This window comes from Eleutherodactylus coqui, chromosome 2 (genome assembly GCF_035609145.1).
Source record: "Eleutherodactylus coqui strain aEleCoq1 chromosome 2, aEleCoq1.hap1, whole genome shotgun sequence".
Classification (NCBI taxonomy): domain Eukaryota; kingdom Metazoa; phylum Chordata; class Amphibia; order Anura; family Eleutherodactylidae; genus Eleutherodactylus; species Eleutherodactylus coqui.
Genome location: NC_089838.1, coordinates 126,858,040 through 126,882,811, shown reverse-complemented (window position 1 = coordinate 126,882,811; position 24,772 = coordinate 126,858,040). Strand labels below are relative to the sequence as shown.

General features: G+C 43.1%; 1 protein-coding gene across 2 annotated transcripts in view; it reads left to right on the top strand.

Moving 5' to 3' along the window:
* CEP290 (centrosomal protein 290) overlaps nucleotides 1–24,772 on the top strand; it is a 199,310-nt gene that overhangs the window by 96,145 nt on the left and 78,393 nt on the right. For both annotated transcript variants that reach the window (XM_066591495.1, XM_066591494.1), the window contains exons 32-36: nucleotides 12–119; nucleotides 195–329; nucleotides 679–945; nucleotides 9,874–9,981; nucleotides 12,315–12,514. In XM_066591495.1, the coding sequence (XP_066447592.1) occupies nucleotides 12–119; nucleotides 195–329; nucleotides 679–945; nucleotides 9,874–9,981; nucleotides 12,315–12,514 (818 nt within the window). The remainder of the gene's footprint in view (nucleotides 1–11; nucleotides 120–194; nucleotides 330–678; nucleotides 946–9,873; nucleotides 9,982–12,314; nucleotides 12,515–24,772) is intronic.

The following is a 24,772-nucleotide window of genomic DNA, read 5'->3' as shown; positions in this document are numbered from 1 at the left end:
CTGTTTTGAAGTTTCATGAAGAACGTCAGATGTCTTGGGATCAGAGAGAAGTAGAACTTGAACGCCAGCTAGATATGTACAAGCAGCAGCAACATGAAGTACTCAGCGCTGCTCGGAAGGTACATACACTGGCTTGTGATGGGTTAGTATATCATGTTTAACAACATAACTATCAACATCAATTTGTATTCTAGTTTGAGGAGGCCACAGGTGAATTACCAGATGCCAGTCTACCACTACCTCATCAACTTGACATGGCACTGCGCAAAATAAAAGAACATGTGCGGACCATTCTGGAAACTAAAGCGATATGTAGAACATTGGAGCAGGTGAGTGGAAGAGTGGATATTTTATATATTTTTATACTTAGTCTTTAACCCTTTCCAATCCACTGTCTGACGTCTAAAGACATTATGATTTAAGGCTGTACAGCTCCTATTTTGGAAGACGCCTGTCGGGGTTCTCTTACCGTATATTGCCAGCCTCTCTGCTGTCGGAGCCTATCCAACGTGTCACCTCATGCAGTACTGGCTTTAGCCAGCAGATAGGGCCATTGTATAATGGCAGAAAAAGAGTAAGCACCCTAGGAAAACCAGGATACAAATTGGATTGGAAAGGGTTAATAGCAAAGGAATTTACAGGTTCCTACTATAATGTGCTTCCATATGCTTTCCATAGAGACTTAAAGAGAAGGAAGCTCTGCTCTGGACAGCTGAGCAAAATGTTTTAAGCCGAGATAAAGTGATAAACGAATTGAGACTTCGCTTACCTGCAGTTGTAGACAGAGAAAAGCTAATGTCTGAGTTTAACCAAAAAGAAGAAGATTCGGAGTTGCGCCAAGCTTTAAAAGTGGCTCATCAGACAATTGAAAATATGCAAGCTCGGCTTAATCAAAAAGAAGAAGTTCTGAAAAAGTACCAGCATCTCCTCGCTAAAGCAAGAGAGGTATGACACAGTAACTAGCCCATCTCTAGTAGTTCCTGATCGTCAATGATAGTAAATACTATAGTTTGTTAAACATATGCATAAGCAGACACATTCTACTTGCACTTGTATAAATGTCCATGGGTGGTTGGCCTCATATTCACATAAGCAGATCCAAATTCAGTACAAAAGTACCCCCGCGCTCCAGAGCCCAGGAAACGACAAGCAGCTTATTGTATTCTTCAAAGTTTATTGCAACGCGTTTCGGCGGAACATACCTGCCTTTCTCAAGCAACTGCAAAGTAACATAAAAATAACACGACTATAAATACATGTAATTTAAATTCTAACTTACACAGCCTACTTTCGGTGGGCGTGGGTGCGGGCACCATCTTGGTGTCACGAGGTCATCTCACGTGATGCCCCACGTCATTCTAGTCACGTGATTGACTACGTCATTACACTAGATCCATTCATAAAAGCGGGTTCGTAATAGATCTATCCCGTAGCCATAGACAATTAGTTCATTCATTCAAAGGGGTATGTTACTTCCATTTAACATTTCCCATTTATCATATACCTTTACATTTAACTATAAATTAAAGTATTTCTATATATATATATATATATATATATATACTAGCTGATATACCCGGCTTCGCCCGAGTTAATTTGGTACTGGTTTTTATCTGGTGTTCACACGGAAAATCTTATGAAGTCGTGGTTACTTTAGAGATACTGAGGAAAAACATATGTTCACCATTTTGCATAGTTCTCTGCGTTACCCAGGAAACACCACGTGGAGGTAACCATGCGACGTTTCCTTCATATAAAATGACATCAGGAAGTGAGAGAATTAGATTATGTACATAAAATTTGGACACTGATTATTTTGCGCTTAGAATTGAATAATCGAGTTGGGACGCACTAGCTTTTCCTATTTATGACATAATCAATGCTTGTGCCAAATTTCCCGTTTCTATGACACCGGAAAGTGAGAAAATGACATACCGCACGTAAAATTTGGACGCTAATTCTTTTGCGCATAGAATTGAATAATGGAGTTGGGACCCATTCGCTTTTCCTGTTTATGACATAATCAATGCTCGTGCCAAATTTCCCATTTCTATGACACCGGCAAGTGAGAAAATGACATTCCGCACGTAAAATTTGGACGCTAATTCTTTTGTGCATAGAATTGAATAATCGAGTTGGGACCCATTAGCTTTTCCGATTTATGACATAATCAATGCTCGTGCCAAATTTCCCGTTTCTATGACACCGGAAAGTGAGAAAATTAGATTCTGTACATAAAATTTGGATGCTAATTCTTTTGCGCATATAATTGAATAATCGAGTTGCGACCTATTGGCTTTTACTATTTATGACATAATCAATGCTCGTGCCAAATTTCCTGTTTCTATGACATTGGGAAGTGAGAGATTTAGATTCCGTACGTAAAATTTGGATGCTAATTCTTTTGCGCATAGAATTGAATAATGGAGTTGGGACCCATTAGCTTTTACTATTTATGACATAATCAATGCTCGTGCCAAATTTCCTGTTTCTATGACACCGGAAAGTGAAAAAATTACATTCCGCACGTAAAATTTGGACGCCAATTCTTTTGCGCTAGAATTGAATTATCGAGTTGGAAACCATTTGCTTTTCCTATTTATGACATAATCAATGCTCGTGCCAAATTTCACGTTTCTATGACACCGGAAAGTGAGAAAATTACATTCCGCACGTAAAATTTGGACGCTAATTCTTTTGCGCATAAAATTGAATAATCGAGTTGGGACCCATTTGCTTTTCCTATTTATGACATAATCAATGCTCGTGCCAAATTTCACGTTTCTATGACACCGGAAAGTGAGAAAATTACATTCCGCACGTAAAATTTGGACGCTAATTCTTTTGCGCATAAAATTGAATAATCGAGTTGGGACCCATTAGCTTTTCCTTTTTATGACATAATCAATGCTCCTGCCAAGTTTCACGTTTTCTATGACATTGGGAAGTGAGAGATTTAGATTATGTATGTAAAATTTTGACGCCAATTCTTTTGCGCATAGAATTGAATAATCGAGTTGGGACCTATTAACTTTTCCTATTTATGACATATTCAATGCTCCTGCCAAATTTCACATTTCTATGACATTGGGAAGTGAGTGATTTAGATTATGTACGTAAAATTTCGACGCCAATTCTTTTGCGCTAGAATTGAATAATCGAGTTGGGACCCAATTTCTTTTCCTATTTTGGAGATAATCTATGCTTGCGCCAAATTTCATGTTTCTACGACATCGGGAAGTTGGAGAACTTTTGGCCAGTCAGTCAGTGAGTCAGTGAGTGAGTGAGTCAGTGAGGGCTTTCATCTTCACATATAATATGATATATATATATAATATTAATATATATATATATATTAACCAATAGAACACTCAGTTCACTTAATTGTAAATAAGGTTGCTTATTAATGTTTTTCTAATATGAGGCGCTGAGTAATTGATACATATTCACATAAGGAAATCATTCTGTTTTTGATCCCTAGAGTTGTGATAGGCTATATTTTCAAGGGTGTGAATAGCTCACCTAGAAATAATGACCCTCAAGTGTGCAGCAAACTGCTGTAAGGGGCTCTTCATATTGTGTTTTAATGTATGTTTAACATGTATGTTAAAAGTATATTGAAAAATATACAAACGTCATTTTAAACATACGTGTACTTATTTAGTGTGTACATTAAAGGGATAACCATACATTTGTGACTGTTTGTTTTTACATTTTAAAAACTTTATACTTTTTTTTACTGTAAATTCTTTTTTTTTTAAACAGTTTTTTGTAGTTAAACATTATTATTAATTTTCTTAAGCATTAAAAACATTGGAAATAAGTGGAAATGTAAAGCTTTGTGCCCATATATCTCCTATTGACTATAATGAAAGAAAAAACATAAGTTTACTATGCTTTTTTTTCCTTTTGAAGGACAGAAAAGTGTAGTAGTCAGTGCTATTCTTTCTGACAAAAAGCGAATGCAAATGTAAATAAGGTGAAGCATAGTTAAAAATCTGCACTATTGAACTGTGTTTGACTAATTTTATAGCCTATAAGTGTGTCAAGCTATCTGTTTGAATCCTTTTTTTTTTTTATTCATATGTGCATGGCAGATGGCTAAAACGTAATGTGAATAGCCCCTGAGATTTAAAACACAGGTGCGATTTTTGATGTAGTGTGTTTTAGTGACATCCAGCAGGAAGGAGAAGTAGACGTCCTTTTATATTTCCCATTCCTTTTGAATCCACTTAGGACTTTGGGTCAAAAAAACTGCACCAAAAACTACTATGAAAACTGCACTTGTGATTCCAACCTAATATGTTAGATTTTTTTAGTTGTAAGACGTGTCAGCTGACACAGGATTCATGATGAAGAATATTGTTTTGGTGACGGTTTTAGGAATTCTTTTAAATATATTAAACGCAACTTGTCTTTTTTTTCTATAATAATCACTGTCTCTAGTGAAACCATACTATAGCTCATGTATAATACATACAAACAGAATGCCAAAGACATTGGAAGGTATCCAGAAAAATACAGAATACAAGCTGGCTCAATATACTGTGAAAATTGCAGCTGCTCTACATACATTAGCTGATGCGGCTTGGTCTAAGCAGCTGTCACATGCTTTAAATATTCACTGTGATAAATGTATTAATAAGTTGGGCGGATCACATGGGACACCAGTAATACAGCATTATGAGACTTCAGTAACGAGAAGGCCTTATCTGTTACTAGTGCAGCTCCTTGGCGCAGAGAATGAGAAGCCCTTGTTCCTTGGAGATGTATTACAGGAAGAAGTAAAGTGCAGCCACAACAGGAAACGTCTTCGCATACAGAATTTAATGACTGAAAAGAGATACCTCAGTGCTGCCTAAGCTGCAATTTCAAAATGCATAGTGTAGGTTTAAGGAGAAATGTATGTCTTTTTACCGTAGTAGCTAGCAGATAGAAAATATAAAATGTGAGCGTTCTCGGTAGTTGGTACTTTTTAAGGACTAACAAAAACGATGATGATGACTATTAAAGAGCTTTCCAGAGTACTTAACTACTTAACACAATATCTGACGCATCACGTATTTACAGGGCGAAGAAATAGTGTGACTCTTCAGATTTTAAACTATGCCAAGTAACAAGCCTTCAAGACTTGCTGTTTGTCATCAGCTTTTCACTTAGCTATTACAACCTATCAACAAAATTTTCACTTTTTAACTTTTCTAGTTCCCAGGCAATAACTAAAAACTAGAATAGTTTTGAATGGTTTGAGCCTGACTGCTTTCTCCATGTCTCCTTGGGGTGCAAAGTTGGAAAGGCATAATCTCTGGCCAGAACTGGGGTACGTTCACACGTAGCACAAGCGGAAAATCTGTGTTAAAACCGCTTCATAATCTGCACCACCTTCAACTGAACGGATAAAGTCTGCTGCCGATCCACGTCAAAAACTGTGGCAAAATCTACAGAAGTGGTGCTGATTTTGATGTGTTCTTGGTGGGGAATTTCTGCAGCGGAAATTCTGCACCATTCCCATTATATGTAAACATAGCCTTAAACTGTTAACCCCTTAGTGACCAAGCTTTTTTTCTTTTTTCCATTTTCGTTTTTACTCCCCCCTTTTTAACCCCTTCATGACACGGCCTATTTTGGGCTTAAGGACGCAACAATTTTTGGCGGATTTTCTTCTCCGTTTATCAAAAGCCATAACATTTTTATTTTTTCCGTCGACGCGGCCGTATGAGGGCTTGTTTTTTGCATGGCGAACTGTAGTTTTTATCGATGCCACTTTTGGGTACATAGACTATATTGTAAAACTTTTATTTTTTTTTAATGATAGCAGGGAGAGAAAACGCATCAATTCTGCCATAGATTTTTTTTTTTTTACAGCGTTAATCATGCAGCATAAATGAGACATTCCATTTTTTCTGCGGGTCGGTACGGTTACAACGATACCAAAATTCTTACATTTTTTTTAGGTTTTCCCACTTTTTTGCAATAAAAACCCTTTTTTTTGGAAATCTTTTTTCTATTCTAAATCGCTGCATTCAAAGTCCTGTAACTTTTTTATCTTTTGATGTACGTCACTCTATGAGGGCTTATTTTTTGCGAGACGAGCTGTAGTTTTTACTGGTACCATTTTGGGGTACATACGGCTTTTTTGATCACTTTTATTGCGTTTTTAGTGAGGCAAAATGCTAAAAATTAGCATTTTGCCTCAGTTTTTTAGCGTTTTTTTTGGCGTTTTTTTCCGTGCACAGTCAAAAGCATGTGCAGCTTATTGTACACTTCGTTACGGACGCGACAATACCAAATATGTGGGGTTTTATTTTTTTTTTACCTTTTTTTTATGCTAATCTGAGAAAAAGCATAAAAAAATGGTTTTTTTACTCTTTTTTTTACATTTTTTTTAATTCATTTTTTTAATCTTTGTTTTTTTTTACACTGTTTGTGTCCCCCTGGGGGACTTTAACCACTGCCCTGATGATCGCTGTCATAAGGCATGGCAGAGCTACTGCTCTGCCATGCCTTATCGCTTATACAGTGATCTCAGGCATAGGCAATACAGGACGCCAGTGTCTGGCGTCCTGTTGTTATGGTGATAGGCCGGGCTCTCGCGATGACATCGCGAGTTCCGGCCGGAGACACAGAGGGAGTCCGCTCCCTCTGTGAACTCTTTCCCTGCCGTGATCTACTTAGATTGCGGCAGGGAAGGGGTTAACAGCGGGGGGCACATCTCCGATGCCCCCCGCTGTTGCAGCGGGACGCTGGCTGTGACCGACAGCCGGCTCCCGCTGCGGGATAGCGCTGGATCATATGTGATCCCGCGCTATCTCCAGGACGTAAGTTTACGTCCTGTTGCGGGAAGTACCAGGCTGCCAGGACGTAAACTTACGCCCTGCAGCGGGAAGGGGTTAAAAAAATCGTAACTCCTTTATTTATCCATCGACGTTGCTGTATGAGGGCTTGTTTTTTGCGGGACGAGTTGTATTTTTCAATGGTACTATTTAATATACCATGTCATGTACTGAAAAACCTTTAGAAAATTCTAAGTGGTGAGGAATGGGAAAAAAAGGAAATGCCACCATCTTTCGTTGCGTCTTGTTTCTACAGCACACGAACTGCAACAAAAGTGACATGATTATGGGTCTATTATTCTATGGGTCAGTATGATTACTGCAATAACAAACTTATATAGTTTTGTTTAGTTTTTTTTGCTGTACTACTTGTATTTTTTTTTTCAAATATATTCAATTTTTAAAATTGTATTCTGCTGCCATCTTCTGCGTGCAATAGCTTTTTATTCTTCTGTAGACCTAGTTTTGCAAGAGCTCTTTTTTGCGGAACATCCTGTAGTTTGCGTTAGTACCATTTTGAAATAAACATGACTTTTTGATCGCTTTTTATTGCATTTTTTTCTTGGAGACTAGGGGACCAAAAAAGCACATTTCGGCTGCATTCACACAAACGTATATCGGCTCCGTTTTCACGCCGAGCCGATATACGTCGTCCTCATGTGCAGGAGAGGGAGGATGGAAGAGCCAGGAGCAGGAACTGAGCTCCCGCCCCCTCTCTGCCTCCTCTCCGCCCCTCTGCACTATTTGCAATGGGGAGAGGTGGGGCAGGGGTGGGGCTAATTCTCAGGACTTAGCTCCGCCCCGTCCCGCCTCCTTTCATTGCAAATAGTGCAGAGGGGCAGAGAGGGGGCGGGAGCTCAGTTCCTGCTCCTGGCTCTTCCATCCTCCCCCCCCCCCCCCCCTGCAGAGGAGGACGACGTATATCGGCTCGGCGTGAAAACCGAGCCGATATACGTTCGTGTGAATGCAGCCTTCTGGTGTTTTGTTTTTTTTTTTCTTTTTCTGACTACGTTCACCGTGTAGGGTAATTAAAGCATTACTTTGATAGATCAGAATTTTACGGATGCAACGATACCAAATATGTATTTTTGTTTTATTATTTACATTTATTATAAATATGGCGAAAAGTTTTTTTTTTTTTAACTGTTATTACTTTTTTTTTTAAATTATTAGTAAAACTTTATTGATCTTATTTTTACTGGGGTTTTTTTAGTCCCCAGAGGGAACAACAACTTACGATACTTGAAACGCTCCTGCAGTATGATGTAATGCCATAGCAGGCAGGCAGTCTATCAGGCCACCCCACGGGGATGACTTGATAGGCATTCTCCTATGACAGCCCTTGAGCCTTTCAGAAGGCCCTCGGCTGCCATGACACCTGCACGGCTACCTGCGATCGCATCGCGGGGGGCTGTACGGGACTTCTGAAAATCGTTCTGGAGATTTCAATGCCGCTGTCAGAATTGACAGTGGCATTTAAACGGTTACCAGCTCTGCTGAGCCACATGGCTAATTGGAGTTTTAGCCGCCAGGTGTTGGCTGTTAGAAACAACCGTAGTAGCTGCGTTGTATGAAGAGAGATCGCCGTGCGATCCCCCTCTATACATACATCGATGCCACAGGCCATCAAAAGGCATATCAGCGGTCCTTATGTGGTTAAATACTATTTTTAATACTTCTCACAGCTGAGCATTAGCTACAATTCTATGTAGTCTAGGCAATTCTCTGTGTGCAAAAAAATTATCATTTTTGGACAGCTAAATTTTATCTATTGGATGCACTTTAGGAAACAACTCAGCTGGCGCAATTTTACCCTCTGAACCGGTTTTACAATGTGCAGTTATAGATGGTACTTCTCAGCGTGAGGGTTGGTAAGCCACCATTTGACCACATCCATGCCTCCTGTGACAGTGTCCCTCACATCAAGTGTTCTCGCTTGTGTAACTTGTTTCTGTAGAAGCGTTGTAAATTCTTTCCCTAAGGCCTCATTAACACGAGCGCTGTCTGCACGCTGTATAGGCACGCACAGAACGCGCTTCTCTAAGAACCAATGGTTTGTTATAGAACTGTTCAGATGAATGAATTTTAGACAAGTAAAATCCTTGCACCTAACAAAGATAGGACATGCGAATGCAAGGTTGCATCTAAGCTCCGTGGTGCGCGCAAAAGATAGGACCTGGCCTATCTTTGGTGCGTGCTTTCCATAGACTTGTATGGGAGCTGGAAAACGCACCATGCACCTCCGATCGTGTGAACGGGCTAATTCAAATAGCTGAAATTCACCCATTCACGCACTCTTTTCACGCGCCTATACTGTGCGCAGACAGCGCTTGTCTAAACAAGGCTTGAAGGCACTTTTACACAAGGCTATGATCATGCATGGTCATTTTGCCAATAAACAGCCCATGTGAATATATAAATGGTCCTCAGACAAATAAGCAAACACTTGTTACCTGGAAGTGATGCAACAAAGTTTATAGCGTCCCTTTAAAATCCCACTCCGCATCTAGTTATTTTATTTGAGTAGTTCTTGCCATGCGGCGCTGTTATTGGTAGAGCAGTAGTATTATCACACTGTCATATCCTGAATAAAGTCTCTATGTGGCTGCTTGGAATAATATTGTGCTACTCTGACGTCTTCACAATCACCTGCCGTGATATGAATAGCAAATGTTCTGAGATCTGCATAAAGGCGATAAATAAACCCTGACTGTGAATTACAAGTAACCATAGAGACACAGCAAGTAAACACTTTAAGTGTGAAGAGCCGTTCATCAGTTACAGTCTCATTAGTTTTGGCGGTGCAGGGATCCCGCGCTGCTAGCGGTGCTGTGTAAGCTGCGGCGGCACACAACCTCTATGTTCCCCTGATTGGCTTATCTTTAGCACTGCTAGAGAGCTCTCCGGTTTATGGATTATTTGTTCTGATTTCTGCTTATTATCTCAAATAAGCTCAATCACTCTGCAGTTTTATTCCTTCATGTCTAAAGTGCTTTAGTGTACTCCATATTATAGCCCAATATATACTTCTTTTTTTCAGGAGCAGCAAGAGACTGCAAAGAAGCATGCAGAGGATCTCAAAGGGTTACATCAGAAGCTGGATCTGCATTCAGATGCCTCAATTACCAAATTTAAAGAAGCGGCTTTGGTTTGTGTTGTCGTTTGCCCCTGTTTTTTGTGTACTTATTGATCATCTATACAATATATCCTTGCCAGTGCCTGCCACATAAGCATAGTGTGAATGATAGTCTGCCGTAGTATGAATGCGGATCTGTCAGCTGAATATGTTCTCGTACGTAACGGCACATAATAAGGCCCATTTACACTGAAAGATAATTGCTCAAAATTTGCTCAAACAGCAGTTTGAGTGACAGTTTTGAGCGATCACTTTGCATAAACTCTTAAGTAGCTAATCAGCTACTTAAGAGTTTATTAGTGTGTAAATGAAGGTTCCTGCTGTATGCAGATGACAGCAGGAGTGCTGTCATCTGCAAACAGCTGCTTTGTTCCCGGAGCTGTCGGCGGTGTCCCACTGAGAACTCGGAACGGGATACCAGCTGAAAGAATACTATCAACCGCATCCCGCTGAGAACTCAGCATGCAGCTGATAAGGCTCATCGTTGACTTAAAGCTTGCTTAAAGTCAGCGATGAACGAATATTGCACGAAAAGTGCATGTTGGGGGCACATTTACACACAACGATTATCGCTCAAAGGATGGCTTTTGAGTGAATTTTGAGCAATAGTCTTTTTTTTTTTTTAAATGGGCCTTACTCCTAGTATATAAAACAGCGCAAACAATGTTCTAAATGTTAAACTAATAGGGCACTGAAAGAATACACTGGATTCATAGTTATTAGTCCATTGTATTCATGAGGGGTGCGCTTTTCAGCTGATGGTTAAAGGGGTTGTCCAGGGTTAGAAAAACATGGCTGCTTTTTTCCAACGCAGCTCTAACCTTGTTCATGGGTACGTGTGTGGTATTGTAGCTCAGCTCCATTGAAGGGCAGGGGAGCTGAGCTGCAATACCAGACACAATCCATGAACGTGGGGGGCACTGTGTTTGGAAGAAAGCAGCCATGTTTTTGTAGCCCTGCACAACTGTTTGACAGGCTACTGTGTGAATGTGCATGCACAACAGTCAGTGAATTTCTACCCTGAGAGACTGAAAAAGTGCACTGCTCATGCATACATCAGAATCAAAACTGTGTCCAGTGTATTCTTTCAGCGGTCCTATTAGCCAAACGGCCCCCATTGTTTGTGCTGTTTTGGCTACTAGGAGTACAGACCTGTGGCTGAAATATGCTGCCCTTATATAGGAGAGCATATACAGCTGACAGATCCGCTTTAAGCCCATTATCACACTATATTTTATTGTCCATATTGTATCTGCAACACTGGAGCCTCTTCCCTCTCCCTCAATTGAAGTGAACTGAGTTTCGGGTAATGCCGATATTAAGATGCATCCGTATTATACCAATGTGAAACCGGTACAAGGTGGCCAAACAATAATTAGCCAATTTTCACTATCCATACACATACTGTCATACAATTTAGCAAACGTCTAAGCACCTATTTTGATATTAATGTTTATTCTTAAGCTTAATGGCACTATTTAATTTTTCAGTACCATTTACTAACCAAATGGGAAGATAGAACAATGCCTCTACAGCCCCACCTATTGGAAGGCAGCATTCTTGCAAATCAATATCAGACCTTTAGACGAGCCTTGTAACAGTGACTGGCTTTGGCTCATATTCCCAGATTTTTTTTCAGAAGGAAAATATAACCGTGCACAGACTATTTTGGGGGTTTTGCTCCTCATCCGTGTGCAGTAGGTTGCTGGCTTGGTTGGGTGAGAGGCCTGCATGTAGTTCGTGAAGTGTATGGTTTATCCTTATGGAGAGCACTCTTTCTGACCCACGTTGAGGCCTCTCAGCCAGCCATGCCAGCAACTTACTGCACACTGATGATGGACAAAACCCCCAAAACAGTCCATCTGTACATGGTTATCTTTGCCTTCTGGAGAAGACTCAGGTCTTGTAACAATTACTGGAAATATGAGCCAAAGCCAATTAAAAAGTCTGATATTGACTTGCAGGAATGCTGCCTTTCACTGGTGGCTTTGTTTCATCTTCTCATTTGCAAATTTCCCAGGTGAGCATACATGGACTTATAAGTCTCCCCACAGCTTTTAGGTGCTGTCCATAAAGAGAAACCATAGCTTAACTAACCATGCCTGTACATCACTTGGCTAAACAAGCTACTCTAGAACCTATTTTCATTCGTTAAATGTTTATTAAACAGGTCCCTTGCATTATCGAATAACTTGTTCTAGGGAAAGGCCTTCAATATTTATGAATAGGAGAAAAAAAGAAATGGGGAACTGGTGACTAACAAAGATGGCAAACTGATCTGCTAATGAGTTATTTTTCCATTCTTGTGTGTTTGATTTGTCATCTACAAGTTTTTATCTTTATAGGAGTTAATGAGGAAACCCACACTCCAAGTCCCATCAAGTGCCCATCTAATGCGGATGGCAGAGATGGAACAGACTGTAGCTGAACAAGACATTTCATTGTCGACCCTTTCCAATAAACTAAAGGATGTCACAGGAGAACTAGAGAGGCAAAAGCAAAGACATTTGGCCAAAATGAATGAGCAAGAAAACAGTAAAGCCAGGTAAAATTAATTTACACTTGCTTGCTGAATGTTTATTGCTTAAATTTAACTCTTTAAGAACAGGACCTTAAAGGGGTTGTCCCGCGCCGAAACGGGTTTTTTTTTTTTTTTAAACCCCCCCTGTTCGGCGCGAGACAACCCCGATGCAGGGGTTAAAAAAACAAACCGCTCAGCGCTTACCTGAATCCCGGCGGTCCGGCGTCTTCATACTTACCTGCTGAAGATGGCCGCCGGGGTCTGCTCCCTCCGTGGACCGCAGCTCTTCTGTGCAGTCCATTGCCGATTCCAGCCTCCTGATTGGCTGGAATCGGCACGTGACGGGGCGGAGCTACACGGAGCCGGCATTCTGCACGAGCGGCTCCATTGAAGAGAGCAGAAGACCCGGACTGCGCAAGCGCGGCTAATTTGGCCATCAGAGGCCGAAAATTAGTCGGCACCATGGGAACGAGGACGCCAGCAACGGAGCAGGTAAGTATAAAACTTTTGATAACTTCTGTATGGCTCATAATTAATGCACAATGTACATTACAAAGTGCATTATTATGGCCATACAGAAGTGTATAGACCCACTTGCTGCCGCGGGACAACCCCTTTAACTGTTTCCAATCCGCTGTCTGACCTCTGAAGACATTATGATTTAAGGCTGTGCAGCTCCGATGTTGGAAGATGTCCGTCGGGGTTCTCTTACTGTATATTGCCAGCCTCTCTGCTGTTGGAACCTATCCAACGTGTCACCTCATGCAGTACTGGCTCTAGCCAGCATATAGCGCCATTGTATAGTGGCAGAAAAATAGTAAGACCCCTGTGTTTTATTTTATTAGGATACCACAAAGTATATAAGTTTAGTGGTAATTTTTCACATTTACTTGCAAATTCGAAAAACTGATATATTTTAAGGACCAATTCAGTTGTGAAATGGATTTCAAGAGCCTATACCTCAGAAAACCCCCCATGAATCATCGCATTTTATAAGGTGCGCCTATCAAAGTGTTCAAAGCAGTATTTAGGAAGTTTTTTGACCCTTTAAATGTTTTACAGGAATTAAAGAAAAATGCATCAGAAATTAGAACCCTTTTTTTATTTGCAGATTTTCAATTTCAAACCATTTTTTCTATAACACAGCAGGAGTTTAGCTAAGAAACAAAGCTCAGAATGTATTGATTCTGTAGTTTTTTGAAATGCCCCATGTGTGGATGTGAACTGCTGTTTGGGCACATAGCAGGACTCAGAAGGGAAGGAGAGCTATTTGGCTTTTGGAGTGCAGATTTTGCTGGAATAATTTTCAGGCACCATGTTGTATTTGCAGCTCTTGAGGTTTTAGTACATTTGAAACCTCCAAGAACTGACCCCATTTTGGAGACTAGACCAGGGAATTCATTGAGAGGTGTAGTGAGTGTTTTGACCACACAGATGTTGTGATTTTTTTTAATTTTTTTAATTTTTTTTACATTTTAATTTGAAAACAAAAAAATGCAATTTCTCCCGTGATATGTAGGTTTAGCCCCAGATTTTTAACTTTAGCCAAGGGCAATAGGAGGAAAAAGCACCCCACGATGTGTTGCCTAATTTCTCTTGAGCGCGATAATGCCCAATATGTGGACGTATACAACTGTTTGGGTGCATGGGAGGACTCAGAAGGGAAGGAGTGGCATGTAGCTATGTGTATACACTGTGCGGAGTATATCAGGGTAAACCTATAATGGTGGTCCAATGCAATTAAAATTCCAGGGACGTGTGGTATATTTTGAAGCAATCTTTTATGCACAGGATCATATGGGGCAGGTTTGACAGTTATGAATGGTGTCCTTCCTTATCCCTTATTTCTAACAGACACTTTTTTGGGGTGCTTTCCTTCTTACCACTTGAAGGGAATTTCACTAGGAAAGTGTTGCCCTGGTACAATACGTGTGGCCTCGTTTACAGAAGTAATGGGCCCACCCCCTTCCTGGCCCCCAAATATTAGGACCTTGACCTCTTCTTGGAATTCAAGAAAGGTGACCCGTTAGTCTGCACATCAATATAGCATGTAGGCATTATATAGTGCCGCCTGTATGATGTGTACAACCAGTTTTTTATACCACACCCTTGTTTTCTGCATGGCATTTTACGACCCAATCTGTGTTATTAGTTACATTATATAGGGGGTCACTTACTTTGGTGCTTGGAATTGAATAATCAAGTTGTGACCCTTTATTTTTCCTATTTATGATCTAAAGAATGGTTGTGATAAATTTTAAGTTTGTATGACACTGGGAAGTTAGAGAATTTGATTAGTTACATTACATAGGGGTGCTAATACTTTTGCACTTAAAATTGAATAATCAAGTTGTGACCCCTTTACTTTTCTTATTTAGGACCTATAGAATGGTCGTGCCACATTTCAAGTTTGTGCGACACCGAGAAGTTAGAGAATTAGTGGCAAGTCAGTTAGTGAAGGCTTTTGCCTTTTTTATAATAAATATATATTTAGCCTTTTTCTGTGTGTGTGTGTGTGTGTGTGTATGTATATGTATGTGTGTATGTATATGTATATATATATATATATATATATATATATATATATACACACACACACCACCCACATTTATTAATCATAGCCAATGACCTATGTCTAGATAAATCATTGGCTTTGATTAATAAATGTGTGCACTGTGGTGTTATAAGCCGCCCCTGTGCTTAAGAGTTTACATCTTCAATGCTTTGATGTTTACCATCACTCCTCTAACAAGGCTGAGTGATATCAGCATTTCTTCAGTTTCTGCATGCTTTAGAAGCCTGCAATGAGATTTTTAACTGTGCATGCTCAACCACTTCTATAAACCTCTATGCAGCCCATAGACATTTGTGGAGTCATTGCAAATCTGAAGAAAGCGGAACATGCTCATTAGAGAGGAACCTGGAATGATGCATAGCTAGCACAGGGGGGATGACACATGGTTGTATTGCCAAGTTGCCCAGAACTTCCCATCAGAATTAGGTGAAGAGCATTTTTGGGGAGGAGACAAATGCAGCAAGTGATGATTTTTTATAAAAACTAAGCAAGTACGGTAAATGCCTTGGGATAGGAATATTATGAGGACTCTTATATGACACCTCCAGATACCCATTAAGTGTTTCTCCTAAAAGTAGACTGCTGGCACATGGCAAAAAATTCCATCCAATGTTTTACACTAATAGATGCCTTTATACAGGTTTTTTTTGCATCAAAGCATTATATTTTGGGGAAAAATGCTTAAAATTGTTGTTTGTGGCAACATTTTTGAGCCTTCAGCAGACTATATATCCCAAAAATAAAATTTCAGAGTGTGCACAATTTTTATATACCACTTATTGCTATGTCCACATATAGACGCCTTCACAGAATCGTCAAAATAAATCTCTATAAGGGTGCCTTCCCACTTGCGATAAAGTCGCGCGACTTTCGCGAAATGCAAGAGTGAGTGAAAGCGCAGAATAATGATGCCAATGATTTTCAATGTTTTCATTTTCATTTGCACTCACGCGATGTGGAGTGAAGAAAAACCGCAGCATGTCCTGTTTATGCGTTTAGCGATTAGTTTTTTTATTTTTTTTTAAATCCTCCATAGTTCCCTATGGAACCTCCTTTTTTATTACATTGCATGAACTTGTGATTTTTGTGCAATGCGTTATTAACGTTGGAAACGCCTATTGATTTCGAGCTCATGCGGGTGGCAGCGATGTGATGCGAGATTATTCTCAGGAAAAAGCATCGCTGACGCTCAAAAATGGTGGAAACAAAGACGCGATTGTCCCGGGGCAAAATCACGATCGCCTGCATGAAGGAGCCCTTATACAGGTGCCAGGAAAATTTGAGTAAACCAATGGCCTGGTTAGGTACAGAGGGTGATTTAGAGATGCAACTGGTCCGCCCACCTTTACTAAAAAGAAAATGTCCCTCTAAAGGTAACATATCCCGATACCTTCTCACATAATTACCGCACAACTTTAGGGCGGATATTAGGATTGTTCTCTAAAGTCACAATTCTAGACAAGCGGGTCACATTTCTTAGTAATCAATGCAGAAATCCAAGTAATTCCAAAGGGTTCATTTACTTTTTCTTGCAACTGTAGACTTTGATGGCAAGAATGGAATGAATTACTGCTTAGGAGTAAGCGGTCCTTCATACTGTAATATCCTTGTGGTAATGAAGTGTTCAGTGAATACTGGAATAATCCCCTGGTATACCTGATTCGCTGTAGTTTATTTCTTTCTGGGCAGTAGAACGCTTTGTTAGGACTACTTCCAAGAAAGCATTTTTCTGTTATCTAATTAAACTGCTAGGACCAGCAAAATACATCATGTGAATAAGCCCAGTGAGAGACTTCTCCAAAGCAAGGTAAATGAAGTGAACAGTGCTCCGCACAACCCCCTGCCCACACTTTATACTGATTTCTTTGCTTATTGCTTTAATGTGGAAGTCTGATGATAGTAACTCATGGGGCCTCTTATACATGTTACAAATGAGGAAACCATTGCTTTCATTTTATCTTTTTTCTATCCCACCTAATACTCTGCGGGGTATCATTAATAACTTTACAGCATTACTGTCTCCGAACCTCTTTTGTTCATTCATGTATTATATGCTTCTTACTTAAAAATATAGTAAAAGGGAAATATTAAACTAGCTTCCCGGGGATGGATCCATAATAATATATGCTGAACTGTTATATGTCCTTATTAAATACAGTGAAGTTTGAGAATAGGAATTGCTGTCTTTATGAGTGTGCGCTATTATTAATATGGCACGGAAGCCATGGGGAATCCAAATTCCCAGTGATTTTCAAAGCAGCTTGTCAGCTTGTCCATACTCAAACTAAAGGCTGCTGCTGACATTCTGCTTGTTAAAAAAGTACCTGTAATAAAAATAAATAAATAAAAAAAATTCTCATTTGTATAGCGCCAACTTATTCTGCAGTACTTTCAAGTAATTTATTTATTACTCCCTACCAAGCTGGGTACAAATTTTACCGACTTTGGAAGGATGGAAGATTGAGTCGACCTCATTTTACTGCTGGCGTAAAATTAATGCGTTCATAAGAGTGTGGTGCTGGGCTATTTTTCCATAGCCCACCCTGTACATGCCAATCAGCATAGAAGAACCTGTTGAGGAAGTCTGGCGGAGGGATAAATGCAAGTGACATGGCTTAGCTCTTTATTCTGCACTGCATCCATGTCTTCTTAGCTGTGGTTAGAGGCACACCTTGAAGCTTCTGGGCCCCAGTGCAAAACCTGTAACAGGACCCCTAACTGTAATGCTTTATACATAGTATTGTGCTCTCTATATGGAGAAGAGAGGCCTTATGGGCCTCCTAAGGCTCCTGGGCGCTGGTGCAACCGCATCCCCTATAGTTACGCCAGTGACTGTGGGGAATTGGCTATCTGTACAGGTTCTGCTCCCCTGCACTCAAACAGATCTGCAGTCAGTGTGATGTTATATTTACCTAACTAGGTATGTACATTTATCCATCCCATCTTATCTTACCTGTCTCCAATTTGCTGTGGGCAACACAGTATAATTCTTATTGGACTGATCTTTATAAGCTGCTTTACTAGGTCTTGTGTGTTTGCATGGTCATAACACATATAGACCTCCTTAGAGATCTATATGTATGCTCCATATATGCTGTAATCATGCAAACACATAAAACCTAGTAAAGCAGCTAATAAAGATCAGTCCAAAAATAATTACTTTGCTTTGCCTACAAACTAAAGGTAAATGGGCATAGCAAGTTAGTAACATCAGGAGAGGCAGAGATTGTGCACACTGACTGCAGATCCGAGAGCAGTGCTGGCCTGATAAGATAGCCCCTCCTCCACAACTAAGAAGATGTCCTAGTTGATCGAGAAGGTGAATGCCTAATAACAAGCAGTGGGTTGCAGAGAGACTGGCAATTCAAACTTGATTTACAGTGGTAAAATTAAAACATTTTTTAATGAAAGAATATTGTATGAGACCTACACATCGGTTTTTAGATTAGCAGAAGTTGTCTGAGAAGATGGGGTCCTTTTAAGGTTGAACAGATTGGTAGCCTTTTGCATTATAGGGCAGTTGTCGGGGGTTGAGATTTCATTGAGTGTCTTGCTCTGGTATTGGATTACCTCCTCTTTATGTTTATGGTTTTATAGAGCACCAATATATTCTGCAGCACTGTAAACGGATAAGATGGAAGTGTAAATCATAAACCTATATATAGCATTTAAAGATTTAAAGAAAGTTTAAAGGGAGTTTCCAGGATTTATTTTGTTGACAACCTAGCCTCAGGATCAGTAATAGATCGGCAGGAGAGTGACATTTGTACCTCGGTCCATCAGCTGTTCTCCAGAGACATTGTATGGCCAGAACTAGCACAGCTCTACACATTGTGGGGCTGCCCAGAATAGCTTTGCACTGGTTCTGTCTCATTCATTTCAATGGGAAAGAGTCTATAATACCTATCTGGGGCTCTACACAGTGTAAGATACCTTGCTAGTTCTGGCCATGCAATGGCTCTGGCAAGTAGCTGATGTATGGAGTTGCTAGGTGTTAGACACTAGAGATGAGCGAGCACCAAAATGCTCGGGTGCTCGTTACTCGGGACGAAATTTTCGCGATGCTCGAGGGTTCGTTTCGAGTAACGAACCCCATTGAAGTCAATGGGCGACCCGAGCATTTTTGTAGATCGCCGATGCTCGCTAAGGTTTCCATTTGTGAAAATCTGGGCAATTCAAGAAAGTGATGGGAACGACACAGAAACGGATAGGGCAGGCGAGGGGCTACATGTTGGGCTGCATCTCAAGTTCACAGGTCCCACTATTAAGCCACAATAGCGGCAAGAGTGGGCCCCCCCCCTCCCAACAATTTTTACTTCTGAAAAGCCCTCATTAGCAATGCATACCTTAGCTACCACACTACCTCCAACAAAGCACAATCACTGCCTGCATGACACTCCGCTGCCACTTCTCCTGGGTTACATGCTGCCCAACCCCCCCCCCCCCCCCCGCACGACCCAGTGTCCACAGCGCACACCAAAGTATCCCTGCGCAGCCTTCAGCTGCCCTCATGCCACACCACCCTCATGTCTATTTATAAGTGCGTCTGCCATGAGGAGGAACCGCAGGCACACACTGCAGAGGGTTGGCACGGCTAGGCAGCGACCCTCTTTAAAAGGGGCGGGGCGATAGCCCACAATGCTGTACGGAAGCAATGAGAAATCCAATCCTGTGCCACCTCCATCTGGAGCTGCACACGTGGGCATAGCAATGGGGAACCTATGTGCCACACACTATTCATTCTGTCAAGGTGTCTGCATGCCCCAGTCAGACCGCGGTTTTTTATAAATAGTCACAGGCAGGTACAACTCCGCAATGGGAATTCCGTGTGCACCCACAGCATGGGTGGCTCCCTGGAACCCACCGGCTGTACATAAATGTATCCCATTGCAGTGCCCTGGACAGCAGAGCTAACGTCAGATTAAATGCAGGTGGGCTTCGGCCCACACTGCATGCCCCAACCTGACCGGGGTTTTTAATTCATAGACACAGGCAGGTACAACTCCCTATTGTGAAGTCCCTGTGGACCGACAGCATGGGTGGGTGCCAAGAAGCCACCGGCGGTACATAAATATATCCCATTGCATTGCCCATCACAGCTAAGGTAATGTCATGTTTAATGCAGGTGGGCTTCGGCCCACACTGCATGCCCCAGTCAGACTGGGGTTCTTTATAAGTAGACACAGGCAGGTACAACTCCGTGTGGACCCACAGCATGGGTGGCTCCCTGGAACCCACCGGCGGTACATAAATATATCCCATTGCATTGCCCATCACAGCTGAGGTAATGTCATGTTTAATGCAGGTGGGCTTCGGCCCACACTGCATGCCCCACTCAGACTGGGGTTCTTTAGAAGTGGACACATGCAGTTACAACTCCGTGTGGACCGACAGCATGGGTGGCTCCCTGGAACCCACTGACGGTACATAAATATATCCCATTGCAGTGCCCAGCACAGCTGAGGTAATGTCATGTTTAATGCAGGTGGGCTTCGGCCCACACTGCATGCCCCAGTCAGACTGGGGTTCTTTAGAAGTGGACACATGCAGTTACAACTCCGTGTGCACCGACAGCATGGGTGGGTGCCAGGAAGCCAGCGGCGGTACATAAATATATCCCATTGCATTGCCCATCACAGCTAAGGTAATGTCATGTTTAATGCAGGTGGGCTTCGGCCCACACTGCATGCCCCAGTCAGACTGGGGTTCTTTATAAGTAGACACAGGCAGGTACAACTCCGTGTGGACCCACAGCATGGGTGGCTCCCTGGAACCCACCGGCGGTACATAAATATATCCCATTGCATTGCCCATCACAGCTGAGGTAATGTCATGTTTAATGCAGGTGGGCTTCGGCCCACACTGCATGCCCCACTCAGACTGGGGTTCTTTAGAAGTGGACACATGCAGTTACAACTCCGTGTGGACCGACAGCATGGGTGGCTCCCTGGAACCCACTGACGGTACATAAATATATCCCATTGCAGTGCCCAGCACAGCTGAGGTAATGTCATGTTTAATGCAGGTGGGCTTCGGCCCACACTGCATGCCCCAGTCAGACTGGGGTTCTTTAGAAGTGGACACATGCAGTTACAACTCCGTGTGCACCGACAGCATGGGTGGGTGCCAGGAAGCCACCGGCGGTACATAAATATATCCCATTGCAGTGCCCAGCACAGCTGATGTAACGTCAGCTTTCATGCAGGTGGGCAAAAAATTAATTGGATTACACTGTAGGCGAGGGCCCCAAAAAATTGGTGTACCAACAGTACTAATGTACCTCAGAAAAATTGCCCATGCCCAACCAAGAGGGCAGGTGAAACCCATTAATCGCTTTGCTTAATGTGGCTTAATTTGTAACTAGGCCTGGAAGCAGCCCAGTTAAAATAAAAAATTGGTTCAGGTGCAAGTTTCAACGCTTTAATGAGCATTGAAACGTATAAAAATTGTTTACAAAAATTATATGACTGAGCCTTGTGGGCCTAAGAAAAATTGCCCGTTAGGCGTGATTACGTCAGGTTTCAGGAGGAGGAGCAGGAGGAGGAGGATGAATATTATACACAGATTGATGAAGCTAAAAGGTCCACGTTTTTGATGGTGATAGAGAACAATGCTTCCATCCACGGGTGCAGCCTACGTATTGTTTAGGTATCGCTGCTGTCCGCTGGTGGAGAAGAGAAGTCTGGGGAAATCCAGGCTTTGTTCATCTTGATGAGTGTAAGCCTGTCGGCACTGTCGGTTGACAGGCGGGTACGCTTATCTGTGATGATTCCCCCAGCTGCACTAAGCACCCTCTCTGACAAGACGCTAGCCGCAGAACAAGCAAGCACCTCCAGGGCATGCAGCGCGAGTTCAGGCCACGTGTCCAGCTTCGACACCCAGTAGTTGTAGGGGGCAGAGCGTCACGGAGGACGGTCGTGCGATCGGCTACGTACTCCCTCACCATCCTTTTACAGTGCTCCCGCCGACTTAGCCTTGACTGGGGAGCGGTGACACAGTCTTGCTGGGGAGCCAGAAAGCTGTCAAAGGCCTTAGAGAGTGTTCTACTGCCTGTGCTGTACATGCTGCCTGATCTCTGCGCCTCCCCTGCTACCTGGCCCTCGGAACTGCGCCTTCGGCCACTAGCGCTGTCGGATGGGAATTTTACCATCAGTTTGTCCACCAGGGTCCTGTGGTATAGCATCACTCTCGAACCCCTTCCCTCTTCGGGTATGAGAGTGGAAAGGTTCTCCTTATACCGTGGGTCGAGCAGTGTGTACACTGTAGTGGCCAGAATGCGTGTAACGCGAGGGTCACGAGAAAGGCATCCTAACATGTCAGGGTACCTGTACGCAACACATGGCTGTTCTCACTAGGAAGATCACTTTCAGGATCCTCCTCCTCAGGCCATACACGCTGAAAGGATGACAGGCAAGCAGCATGGGTACCCTCAGCAGTGGGCCAAGCTGTCTCTTCCCCCTCCTCCTCATGCTCATCCTCAATGCGCTGAGATATAGACAGGAGGGTGCTCTGACTATCCAGCGACATACTGTCTTCCCCCGCCTCTGTTTCCGAGCGCAAAGTGTCTGCCTTTATGCTTTGCAGGGAACTTCTCAAGAGGCATAGCAGAGGAATGGTGACGCTAAAGATTGCAGCATCGCCGTTCACCATCTGGGTAGACTCCTCAAAGTTTCCAAGGACCTGGCAGATGTCTGCCAACCAGGCCCACTCTTCTGTAAAGAATTGAGGAGGCTGACTCCCACTGTGCCGCCCATGTTGGAGTTGGTATTCCACTATATGTCTACGCTGCTCATAGAGCCTGGCCAACATGTGGAGCGTAGAGTTCCACCGTGTGGGCACGTCGCACAGCAGTCGGTGCACTGGCAGATGAGACCGATGTTGCAGGGTGCGCAGGGTGGCAGCGTCCGTGTGGGACTTGCGGAAATGTGCGCAGAGTCGGCGCACCTTTCCGAGCAGGTCTGACAAGCGTGGGTAGCTTTTCAGAAAGCGCTGAACCACCAAATTAAAGACGTGGGCCAGGCATGGCACGTGCGTGAGGCTGCCGAGCTGCAGAGCCGCCACCAGGTTACGGCCGTTGTCACACACGACCATGCCCGGTTGGAGGCTCAGCGGCGCAAGCCAGCGGTCGGTCTGATCTGTCAGACCCTGCAGCAGTTCGTGGGCCGTGTGCCTCTTCTCTCCTAAGCTGAGTAGTTTCAGCACGGCCTGCTGACGCTTGCCCACTGCTGTGCTGCCGTGCCGCGCGACACCGACTGCTGGCGACGTGCTGCTGCTGACACATCTTGAAGGAAGGAGGAGCAGCAGCCAGAGGATTCAGAGTTGCAGCAGTGGACGGCGCAGAATTCTGGGTGGTCGATAGATTGCTGGATGCACTTTCTGCCACCCACGACAGGACCTGCTCACACTGCTCATTTTCTAATAAAGGTCTACCGCGTGGACCCATTAATTGTGAGATGAATGTGGGGATGCCAGAAACGTGCCTCTCTCCTAATCCCGCAGCAGTCGACTGCGATACACATCGATCAGGAGCTCGGCCTGTGCCCACACCCTGACTTGGGCCTCCGCGTCCTCGCCCGCGTCCACGTCCTCTAGGCCTACCCCTACCCCTCAGCATGCTGTATTACCAGTAGTGCAGAAACAGAATGCTGTAATTAAATGTGCCGCTTATTGCCCTGTGGTTGGAGGCTGACTTCGCTTACGGAACGCACAGCAGAGGCAGGAAAGAATTTTGCGCAAGCCTGCTGTAACACTTAGCTGTCTGCGTATGAATTAGGACAACTACCCCCAGCAGAGACGCAATACAGTCAGGACGGTCACAGGCAGCCCAAATAGATTTTTTTTCCCCAATTTTTTTGGAAAAGCCCACTGCCTATATAGACTGGATATGTCTTTCACTGTTCCTGCCTCACCACCACTACTGGCCGTGGACTATGTAAAATTACTGCAGACTGTTTCACTCTGGACAGGATGACAGCGGTGATGTAAGAGGCAACGCAGAGCCAGGAAAGAATTTTGCGCAAGCCTGCTGTAACACTTAGCTGGCTGCGTATGAATTAGGACAACTACCCCCAGCAGAGACGCAGTACAGTCAGGACGGTCACAGGCAGCCCAAATAGATTTTTTTTCCCAAATTTTTTTGGAAAAGCCCACTGCCTATATAGACTGGATATGTCTTTCACTGTCCCTGCCTCACCACCACTACTGGCCCTGGACTATGTAAAATTACTGCAGGAAGCAATGCTCTGGACGCAATGGTCTGCACGGCCGATATACAAAAAAAAAAAATGTGCAACACTGCAAAAGCAGCCTCAACAGTACTGCACACGGTCAGATGTGGCCCTAAGAAGGACCGTTGGGGTTCTTGAAGCCTAAAATCAATCCTAACACTCTCCCTATAGCAGCTCCGGCATCAGCAGCACTTTCCCTGATCTCTGTCAGAATACATCTGTGGCGAGCCGCGGGAGGGGCCGATTTATATACTCGGGTGACACCTAATCTCGCCAGCCACTCACTGCAGGGGGGGTGGTATAGGGCTTGAACGTCGCAGGGGGAAGTTGTAATGCCTTCCCTGTCTTTCTATTGGCCAGAAAAGCGCGCTAACGTCTCAGAGATGAAAGTGAAAGTAACTCGAACATCGCGTGGTGCTCGCCTCTAGTAACGAGCATCTCGAGCACGCTAATACTCGAACGAGTATCAAGCTCGGACGA